The sequence below is a fragment of the Lactuca sativa genome, chromosome 5 (genome assembly GCF_002870075.4).
Source record: "Lactuca sativa cultivar Salinas chromosome 5, Lsat_Salinas_v11, whole genome shotgun sequence".
Taxonomy (NCBI): domain Eukaryota; kingdom Viridiplantae; phylum Streptophyta; class Magnoliopsida; order Asterales; family Asteraceae; genus Lactuca; species Lactuca sativa.
The window spans coordinates 304903165-304915210 of NC_056627.2; the positions used below are offsets into that span (position 1 = coordinate 304903165).

General features: G+C 31.4%; 1 protein-coding gene across 1 annotated transcript; it reads left to right on the forward strand.

Annotated features, from left to right (window-relative positions):
- Positions 1–3221: 3221 nt before the first annotated feature.
- LOC111888043 (probable RNA-dependent RNA polymerase 5) lies at positions 3222–10262 on the forward strand. Its single transcript, XM_023884156.2, has 18 exons — positions 3222–3707; positions 4256–4853; positions 4923–5061; positions 5266–5340; positions 5489–5675; positions 5769–5994; positions 6076–6163; positions 6283–6426; positions 6763–6837; positions 6912–6983; positions 7093–7199; positions 7267–7415; positions 7485–7710; positions 7791–8016; positions 9102–9244; positions 9314–9476; positions 9549–9693; positions 9781–10262. Exons 1-18 carry the CDS (start codon positions 3401–3403, stop codon positions 10176–10178), a joined length of 3468 nt encoding a protein of 1155 aa, XP_023739924.1. The 5' UTR covers positions 3222–3400; the 3' UTR covers positions 10179–10262.
- The last annotated feature ends 1784 nt before the right edge of the window (positions 10263–12046 follow it).

Below are 12046 nucleotides of genomic sequence, written 5' to 3' on the forward strand. Positions count from 1 at the left end.
AAATTCAATCAAATAATCGACCCACTGATATGAAGAATGAAATTAAGACGATTTCTTATACTACATGAAATTGAAATCCACATATTGTTGGGTGTTAGGGATTCCATATTATACCACTATTTATTATCAACCGATAACAATCTTATCAACCGATAACAATCTGGATTTCTTTTCTTTCTTCGTCTTCAAGCACCTACATATAACAAAGGTTTGTTAAGTTCCCATCTTTAGTGGCTGATTTTTCGATTTGAATATGGGAAGTAGTTATGATAGACAGAAATAAATAGTAAATTGTTTTGTTAGGATGACATCACCAGAAATATTAAGAACGATCTAAGGGTTGAAATCAATCAAAGAAATCCAATGAATGAGCAATAAGCAATCCATGTGACTGCTGATTGTGCTCATCAGCGGTCCTATGGACTGCTGATTGTGCTCATTAGCAGTCATACAAAAAAATCGTCAAATCTTTTTTTTGAGCCTATATATGGCTTTGACGCACCATTTGGAGAAGATTGATGTTTTTTGTTTTGAAAAATGATGAGCTAATTATAAGTTCGCAAGTTCTCACAAATCTTTTGGTTCTCAAAAGAACCTGACTCTCTCTCTCTCTCTATATATACATATATATATATATATATATATATATATATATATATATATATATATATACTAGTTTGTAACCCGTGGGAACCACGATTATACAATTAATTAAACTTTTAAAATAAAAGCTAAAAATTATTAATCAATTATTTTAAATAAATTATTAATTAAGAGATTTTTTTAGTTATATAAATTTTAATCATTGATTTAAATAAATATGTGAAATTATATCATTTTATAATTTGTATTAAGTTTATTTTAATTTTTATTCTAATGTTATAAATTTAATGTAATTAGAGTGGTAAATTTAAAATTTGAAATTTGAAATGGATAATTAATAGGTTTACAAATGGCATGTATTAATTAAGAGATATAATATGGTGATATATGGCAAAAGGAGAATAAAATATGCATTAATTAGAAGGCCTAATAAGATGACACATGTCAAAAAAAGAATAAAACTATTCTTTTATTAGATAGGGAGATATATATTATCATTGATTTAAAAAAATACTCAAAAAATTCATTATTGTTCTTATTTTTCATGTGCCGACTGTAAACATCTTGTTTTCCGTCATTTCTTATTTCAGGGTCGTGGGCCAGAAGTCAATTGTGTAAAAACTTTGGGCCTTAAGGAGGTAGATATTAGACCTTGTGGAAAGAGGTAATGATGGTTGAGAGATCTAACCCTTGAATTGTGTTTTGGACCGAAGGGTAAGAAGGGAAAAGTCATAAGCCGAGTTCTTGCATAAAATATGATTTTTTGTTCAAGAAGTTTTTAGCCCTATATATTTAGATAATATTGTAGATCTCTTCAACAACTTTCCGTGGATACAAAGAACGTTGAAAATGGAGTTGGATTGAAGAAGTTATAACCGTTTGAAGTTATGACGATTTTTGGGTTAGCCGCATATGTTGGGCTTACTAAGGCACTCCTAGTACGCTGGGCTTATGCGATCAGTGCCCAAACTCTATTTTCATGGTTTGAGCCCTATTTAAGCTCTTTAACTTCCCCAAACACACTCCATTCTCAACCTCCACCTCTCAACACCCTCTCTTAAAACCTAACTCTAGTTTGAGCATTGTGAGGAAACATAAGGTGTTTTTAAGTGCTTTGGAGTGTTCTTGGTGCGCCTTGGAGAAGAAGGAACTCATTGAAGAAGCGTTGGTTGCATTGAAGTTTGTAGATCTAGACCTTGTTCACCTTGATCTTTCTTCTAGAGGTATAAAGTTTGGATATTGATTATGAAATTATTAGATCTAGCTAGTTTTAGGTGTTGTGAGCTTTTGGTCACTTTAAGTGCATAAAGTTTAGATCTTGAAAGTTTATTACCTTGTTATCGATAAAGTTAGAAACTTTATCCATCTAAACATCATATTGATTCAGATATGAAGGTTGGAGACTTGGACTTAATGGACTAAGTTGAAAAGGATACACTTTTGGTCCCTTTGAGACTTAAAGACTAGATCTTGTTTGTTAGGACCATTCTAATAGATAAAGTTGGAAACTTTATCCATTATAGAGCTATTAGGAACCATAAAAATATGATCTTGGACCTTCTATCCCTTCCATGCAAGAGTTGTGATGTCTTAATGGATTAATAAGTTAGGGTTTTAGCTTTTGGACCTTTCCTAGCCATGGAAAGTCATAAAGGTGGAAACTTTATGACTGAAGACAATGTTTTGAGGCTAGATATGAGTTTGGGTGAAAATCCTTAAGGGATTAAGTGCTTAATGGAAAAGATGGAACCAACTCGAGTAAAATCAATCATTTTCTTATTTCCTTCTCAATCTGCCTAAATTTGAGCGGAAATAGAGTTTGCCTCTTTTCTTCTTCCCTCCCCCTCACAATCCTCTCCTCCCCTTAAAAAAAACTCAAGAACATTTTTCTCCCTTTTGGTCCTCTCATTTCCTTCGATTTCTCTCTTAAAAAAAAACTCAAGGACACAGTAAAAATAAAAAAAAGTGAGAGGTATGGGAAAATAGTGGTTATCGAGTGTAGGAGGTAAATGGAAGATTGGTTACCGATTGTGGTGGGAGGTGAGGGGAAGGGTGATCACCAATCTTATTATAATTTATTTCTGTATTAGGTGTAAAACCCGTGTACTACACGGGTTGATTAAAAAAAATATTAAAATGTAAATAATAAGTAATTTTTAAAATAAAATTTTGAAATAAAGAATGAAGAAACATATTAATTGCAATTTAGTATAGTATTTATTACATTTGATACTTTTACATATATAACTATAAATATTATATGACTTTTTAATTTTGAAAATTAGAAAAAACCATAAATTGATATATAGATATTATTTATTAAAAAATTATCACAAAATAATAAGTGTCAAACTTATTAAAGATTTATTAAAGATTGACATGTGATAAAATTATATTCATTTATGCATCAATAAGTTGTATACATAGCTTATTTATTTGTATCTATTAAATTTCACATTCAAGATTTGATGAATATTCTTTTATATATAAGCACTAATGGTAGTACCGTAGTATACATAATTTTGGTAAACGACAAACTTGACTATCTTGCTATAGGGATCGGGGACACTTTTGCTATACGGTATAAAAACATGAATATGAAATTAAAATGTAAATTGTCCGTTGAGAATGTTCTAATAAGAAAAATCTCTTCTTGCTACAGCTTCACAAAACCCTCTCCAAGCAGGAGTTTTCACCGACGACGACAATACACTGTTGCCGGCGATCAAAACTTTAGTAGAACAATAAAAAAATAGTTATATACTTCAGATTATTACATTTTTCTTCGTTTATTGGAATGTTAGATTCTTCAACTGAAGTTCCTCTACAACCTTCAGTCGAGGAACTGATCAAGAAGATATCCGTAGAGAAACGCATAACGCCTCCCGATGTTTCTGCCCGGCGGTTACTCTCAACGATCACTGAAGCCTCAGCAATCGAAATTTTAAATAAAATTGCTGCTTCGAGCAATATCCGTACGTTTTCTGGTTTCATTATTCATATGGTGGTAAAGGCGAGTTCAGCTGGGGTTTCTTCCCCTAACGGCGTTTGTAGTTCACCACATAAACGATCTCCTTCTCCTTCCGCTTCCGGAAGTCCCAACAGTAATTATTCTTTCTCTTCAAAGAATTTCGAAGTGTCATGATTATCACTTTTGTCTTTCGTTACGATCCTTGTTTTAGATCGTAGTGATCTCTCATATCATGAGTGTTGCGTTTGTTTTTCTTTGTGTTTCTGTTGTGATTTAAGGTTTATGCATCTTCAATTTCCTGTATACATTCATATGAATAATTTTGTTTGAGAGGAGTCTCTAAAGTATTTGGAATATTCGGATTAATGGACAGTATATTTGGTAATGCACACAGTTCGAATAAAGTTACTTCTTGTACGATGGAGGATATCAGTAGCACAATGAATAGATTTTGGTGTTCAAAATGCAAAGAAATTAATATCATCCCTTGAGTTCGGATGATTCTGTAATCTGTATCTGGTTTAACCTTTTTCATATCAAGACCTCAGTGTCAATTTCCAAAAAGCTCTAATAGCACACCTTAATTCAATCAAATAAGTTTCATTCTGATATAGAGTTGAATTGTAGTAAGGAAATCTTGTATATGTTGCAATGCTAACTTGTGTTCATCTTTATGTGCAGAATATGCACGCCATGTTTCTCCAAATTCCAAGGAGCCTGTAGACTCGCCTTTTTCTAGTTCCAAGACCAGAACCATTCCTCAATACTTCCCTAGATCTCCACATGATGACTGTAGCTCTTCACTTTCAAAGCAAATTACATGTTTGAAGGATGCAACTCCTAACACCACTACTTATCACTTGGCTGAATCATCAAATGCCACTCATATTGTTTCAGCCCAAAAACAACTTACATTCTCACCATGCTCTAGTTTAAAAGATTCAAACCCTTCAAATCCCAATGTTCTTAGATCTACTGTAAACAAACGACTTGCATTCTCACCTAATTGTACTTTGGATGGTGCTAATTCTAATAAGGGAAAACAGCAGTTTTTTGACACTCCAAATGTCATCTATCATTCTCCTTCAGTCCAAAACCAGCAAACACTGTTGCAGTGTTCTAGTTCAAAGGGTACTTTTGGAGGGCCCACTCCTGGCAATATTTTATCAACTTCAAACCATTCAGACCATACAAGTAGTCTTGCAATTAGCCTACAGTCATTGGTCCTTGATGAACTTGAATTCAGGAAACTGTTCATGGTTCATAGTTATCTTGGGAGGTTAGTACACTTGTGAATTCTAATGCTTTCATTTTCACTTACTTATAATTTAGCTAAAGTTTTGCACAGGAAAAAGCTTGAAGATGTTGTCTCTGATGAAGATGCTGTTGAAATAAAAAACATGAAAAATTTGTCGATGATTGATTTTGAGGCTAAACTCTGGGCCAAATATGGTCGGACATATTGTGAACCCTGTGATAGGGCAATGGTATGTAAGACATTTCATGACTTTCCATTACAATTATTGTTAGTTATTAATCTAGGCATCAAAAAAGGTCATTTTATCAAAAAAAAAAAAAGGATAACTTGCATTAGTAATGTATAGTTGCCCTTTTACTTTAACTTTCTATACTCAGATAACTTTCTTTCATATTGGCATACTAAAACATTTTGATTATCTTTCTTTTTGTAGCATCTTGATTGGGATTCTGGAAAGACATATCTTTATCATTGTTATGTGGGTGCTGATGGAAATTACCAATTCAAGGTTTGTATTTTGTTCTTTATCTTTTTTAAATAGCTTGGGTTCTTGACTTATCTTTTTAGGTCTATATGATACCTTGTTTTCTGATTACTATAACAAAACCTATCATTAGTTTTGTGTTACTTCAATATGATGCTATTCCTTATTTCAGGGACCATATCTTAATACTAGAAGAACTCATCTCCAAAGGGTATTAGGAGATGACAATGTATTGATTGTCCAATTTACAGATGACCCTGAGACATCTGACACACCATCCAATTATTGTAACTGGATTGCAGCTTATCAGAGGATTTCTGGAGGGATTTCTATCGGCTTGCGCCATTATCGTCTTTTCGGTGAGCTATTTACAGATTTACCCTTCTTTTGTAACTTCATTCTACAATGCGTTAGTTTTTACTTTTTACCCCATGCTATCTTTATCTTATCAGCATTTAAAGATGGTAGAGGAGATAACAAGAATCCTAAAGCATACAGTAAGAAGAAACAAGTGTCTTCATGGGCTGTAAAATGCTATTTTGTTAGAAAAGAATCCATTCATGCACCATGGAAAGACAAAAATGACCCTTACATTTTGTTCAAAAAGACAAACCATGAGGCAAGATGTTTATTCATGCATGTGCATATGGTCTCAAACATGGCTAAATACATCTCTAGGTGAGTCTACTACAACAAACTCTACTTATTCCATTTTCTTATTCACTTATTCACTGTTTCATTCATTCTGTTTGGCTGCAGATGTTCACTTGCTCTATCAAATACAATAAAGCTTCGTGTTGATCTTTCTTCTGTGCATGTTGAAAGAATTCCAGATATCCCTTGTCGTGTGTGTATATCTATACTTCTATATCCTTTTTTTTTTATTTTTTTATTTTTTTATATATATATCTTAATCTGTTCTATAAACTGTGTTTATAAATTGTAATGAGTTTTTCTGGATTACAGGATGAATATGGGCATGTTGTTTGTGATAAAGATGGTGAACCACTCATACATACAGATGGGACAGGGTTTATTTCAGAAGATTTGGCAATGTTGTGTGCAAAAGATTTCATTGAAGCAAAGGGCAAACATGATGGAAGTTTTGAGGTGAATATTTTCACATTTACATTACTTCCATTATTCATATATAAAGAAAGAGTCACACTTCATGCTTTCAGAGTTTCAGTCTTCACCACTGATATTTTTGTCCGATTGTTATCCTTTTGGGTCTTTAACTTGGTTTTTTGATCTAGGGCAAATCACACAAAAAACATTATATTGTGGGCAGTTTTGATTACAGAATTACTGGTGAAACCTGATGTAAAGGTTGAAATGGTTATTTTGGAAAATGTCTGAATCTTTTATGGTTTGATTGGATTAAACCACAAAACTGCACAAAATACAAACTTTTATCTAATTATTGTTTTTCCAATTTATTACAAGTTTGTTGATCTTCTTAAGCTCGAGGAAGAATCATTGGGAGGATCGAAAGGCACAGAAACTTGCATTAGAGAATCGGTAAACAAAATTATTTCTTAATTTGTAGAATCTTCTAGAATCTTCCATAATGTTATTACCTTTTGTATTACTAGCCTTTACTTGTCCAATGCCGATTGTTTAAAGAAGGTTATGCTGTCAAAGGAACACTTCTTGTAAACAAAAAGGTAAAACACATTGCTCATAATAACAGATTGACATCACTTACCTTTTTTACCTTTTGTATATGCTGAAATAATTTAAATTTAATTCCTTTTCTTGAATATTTTTTTAAAGCTTAAACCCCGAACAATTCAAGTCAGACCTTCAATGATAAAAGTTGAGAAAGATTCTAGGCTTTCAGATTCAGATTCATTCAGTTCTTTAGAGATAGTTTCCATAAGGTAATGTTTCATTTGCTTTTATCACATTTCACAATATGATCTTCATATTTTATTTATTTATTTTCAGTCGAAGACCAAGGAAAGCTAATCTATCAAAGAACTTGATTGCACTTCTAAGTGTAGGAGGTGTTCCTAAAGAATACTTTTTAGGTTTACTTGAAACTACATTACAAGAAGCTCAAAAAGTATCCTCAAGTATGCGTGCAGCAGTTAGAGGTAACTTTTTTTTTTTCAATATAAAATTTGCAATTATTTTTATTTCTCATTAGTAATCTTGTTTTGTAGTTGGACTTAACTATGGACAAATGGATGATTCTGCAACTTCTGTAGCAATGATTGGATCTGGAATTCCACTTGATGAACCCTATCTTCAATATCGTTTGTCAATTTTAGCAAATGAAGAAAGAAAAGGTCTTTGTGGTGGAAAGCTTCCAGTGAATGAAAGCTTTTATCTTATAGGGACAGCTGACCCTACAGGAATCTTGAATAGTGATGAAGTCTGCATTATTCTGTATGTATTAATTTCTACTTTAATAAGTTATTCTCATGTTATTAGATTTTGGTAATTATGATTCTTTTTTTTTTTGACAGTGAAAATGGTCAGATATCAGGAAAAGTGTTGGTGTATAGAAATCCAGGGCTCCATTTTGGGGATATACACATTTTAAATGCAAGATATGTAGCGGAATTGGAAGAATTTGTTGGAAATGCTAAATATGGTATTTTCTTTTCCACCAAGGGTAAGAGATCAGTGGGAAGTGAAATTGCTAATGGTGATTTTGATGGAGATCTTTATTGGGTCTCTAAAAGCCCACAGGTAATTATTATTATTATTATTATTATTAAATATTAAAACAAATACGGCTTAGGAATAGTATAGTTTTATGGTTTTAGACTTTGGCCACAAAAGTTTCTTATTTTAGACTTTGCCCACAAAAAGTTTTAGGGTTTTAGACTTTGGCTAACAAAGTTTCTTATTTTAAACTTTGGCCACAAAACTTTCTTTTGTTGGCAGATTTGGTCCCTAGACTTTCATACGTTGGTACTTTCCACCCCCTGCCATTTTCAACCTACCTACTTTATAAAAAAATGTCACCGTTACACCCACAAATTTGAACACCGACATTTTCCACCCCTTTATTATATTTATAATTATAACCCATCTCTGAATGGCTTGTAATTCGAGGACTAAAATGTTAAGAGAAAGTGAAACAGGGACAAAAAATGCAAAAAGGTTGTTTTTTTGGACTTTGTAGAGAAATTGATATACCACAGGGGCCAAAAGTGTATTTTACTAAAAAAAACAAAGGGTATCAAAGAGGGAATGGAATTGAGCATTAAAAATCTCAGAACTTCAGTTAAATTATATATATATATATATATATATATATATATATATATATATATATATATATATATATATATATATATATATATATATATATATATATATATATATATATATATATATATAGATTTTGAAGTTTTCCAAAAAGAACTAAAAGTAAATTTTATTTTAAGGTTTCAAAGTATTTATTTTTTTCTTTTTGCGAACAATTTTGTTTAAATGATAAATAATTTTTTTTGACTATTGGAAATACATATAGTATATCTATTAAACGACATGAAATATGTTTTATATGCAATTTATTCATTGATATATCTTTATTTGGTTAATTTTTTTTCTATGAAATAATATATTTTGTTTTATTTAGTTTTCTAATTACGCATAATAAACTAAATGTTTGATTGACTTGACTTGACTTGACTCATTCCATTCCTTCAACCCAAACAACATGACAACGGAATGTCATATTCCCATTCATTCCATTACCTTGCTCTTTCCATTACATTGTTGATTCCATTCCATTCCATCATACCAAACAAACTGTACACTCTCAGCTGTTGCATTACTTCCAAGTAAGCAAGCCATGGGAAAGGCTTCACTCAACACCAAGTGGGCCCAGCAAAAAACCCAGTGACCTCTCGTATGAGGAATTGGAGACTGAGCTTTTTACTCAACTTTTTGCTTCACAAAAGCAGAGGTACATTCCAACATTTTTTTACTTATCATAATATTAATAAATAAAAATAATATTCGATTTTTTTTTCAGTATTGTAGCTGGTAAAGCAGCTGATGCATGGCTTACATGGATGGATCAATATCTGAGTTTGGGAGAAAATGATGTTCATAATAAGCATGTGATTAATGAAAAACTACTCAAGTTAGTTGACTTGTATTACGATGCTCTAGATGCACCAAAAAGTGGGAAAACGGTTAGAATTTATACAAAATTAATTACATTTTGTCATCTTTACCAAGTTTAACATGTTGCATTTGTGAAACAGGTTGAAATTCCTAAATATTTATTACCACAAAAATATCCCCATTTTCTTGAAAAGAAAATCGACAAGACGTATAATTCCTCTTCTGTTTTAGGAATAATTTATGATACTGCAAAGGGATATCTACCTGATAATGCATCAATACAAGGTGATTTTATTTTATGTTGTCTAAAATCTAAATTATACATACCCTTTTTTTAAGGAATTTCACTAAAGCATATTTTCATTTTTATAGACATCTGGAAACTTCCATGCTTCAATGTGGAGATACCAGAGGGTTGTTTAGATTTGTGGAAGAAATGGTACAGCTCATACAGGCATGAAATGTCTGATGCTATGAATTCAGGAGATGAATCAAAACACAACTCTGCAAATATTGTGATTAAAAAATATAAACAGTTGTTGTATGGGACTGAGGATTTTGCAACAAGTAGTAGGAAGATTGATGATATTTACAATGAAGCCCTTGCAATTTATCATGTAAGTTATGATTATGCTCGGACCTATGGAGATGTAAAGAAGTGTGGGTTTGCATGGAAGGTAGCTGGTGAAGCCCTCTGTTCATTTCATGAAATGAAGACTCCTGGAAAGTCTATTCCTTTCAAACTAGCTGTTTTATCCATGTTTATTTAACATGTATAGCTATGTAGGCGTGTATGTATATAAAATAAAATGTGTTTTTCATTCATGGTGTTAATGGGGTTTATAGCTTTTCTTGCTCTTCTTGTCCATGGAGATTATTGAAAAAGGTTATAGACTTAGGATTGATGTATGACACTCGTTCCTTGAGTTTGCAATTGCACACAATTTGACTCTAACAAATTCCTTTAGAAAGAGGGATGAATGGATGATCATATTGACTACATCTTGGTGCACAAAGGAGACCTAAGGGATTGCATGGATGCAAGGTGTAACTGGGAATGGCATGCACATGACAACATGAAAATCCTTTGGGACATATCATTATATATATGTTGTGATGCTCCATTATTTTAATAAGTTAGAAACAAATAGTAAATGATAAACGATTATGTTTTGTTTAACAAATTTTAGGTTTAATTTAAGGTCATCCATAAAGTTTGATAGAGAAACTGGTTGTCTGTGGTACTATGAGCCGATAACAAGCAACACGGAATCGAAGTTAGACTTGTCGATAATTTTTATGTCTCGACATAAAATTTTATGTGCAGTTTGTGATGCTATCTTGGCCATGTCTTCGATGATGATCCTCCACCTACCTGAAAAAATTATTGCACCAATAGGTATCCGATTTTTTTTGTTCGAATTTTTAGTATTCTTCTGATCAAAATGTTGTAATTTTTAAAGTGTGTGTGTGTGTATATATATATATATATATATATATATATATATATATATATATATATATATATATATATATATATATATATATATATATATATATATATATATATATATATATAATTTTTTTTTGCAATGAGAGAGAGAGAGAGAGAGAGAGAGAGAGAGAGAGAGAGAGAGAGAGAGAGAGAGAGATGTCATGACAATGTCACAACAATGACAGGTGGCCGATGGTTGCTGGTGACGTGGTTGGTGGTTGAAAAAGAATGAAAGGGAATAAATGTTAGTTTTTATTCTCAATGTCAGAAACATGGAGAAGATAATAAGTTTTTTATATTTTGTTATTGCTTTTATATATAGAAAGAGGATAAAATAAATCATATCATACATTTGATAAATTAGATGATGATTTAAAAGTAAGGACTAAAACCACAATAAAAATGTTTATAGATGATGATTTAAAAGTAAGAACTAAAACCACAATAAAAATGTTTAAAGGCATTATGTGCAAATTTTGAACTTGAGGGAGTTGGACCAAAACCAAAAACTTTTTTCTTTTGACTAACATATAAACCAAATTTATAGTTTTCTTTTAAAATAATGTATTTAGAATAATGTATTTAGAGTAACTTTTTAATGACAAAATGATATATAATTGGAGATGAAATGTTATTTATATAATTTTTTTAGTACTCTATTGATATAACGAAGGTCAATCAAACAAGTTAGTTTTACTTTTTCAAATTCTATTTTTAAAGGGTAATGAGTTTTTTATTCTTGGGTATTCTAGTTTCTTAATTGATGGATAATAGTATCCAACTTTCATTGCGTTTTTTGCAGAAGTCTTTGATTTGTGACAACAAAAAATTCATATTGTTGGTATCCCTTACTGATTCATTGGAGTATATATAGAAAGATAATCTTATATGAACAATAGTAAAAAAAAAAAAAAATAAAAGAAAATTCGAAAACCAAATACAACTGGATTGCATTTTCCATCCTCAATAATCTTCTAGAAGTCAATTATTCCCCACTAAAATATATAAATGTGTAACCCTTTTCGAACCTTCTCCAACAAATTATCCTCTATTAGAATACTAAACATATATTCAACTCCTTTAGTCCTTGAGTCATTCTTCCATAGTTAACAAACTGTAAGTATGAAGTAGTAAACATATGCT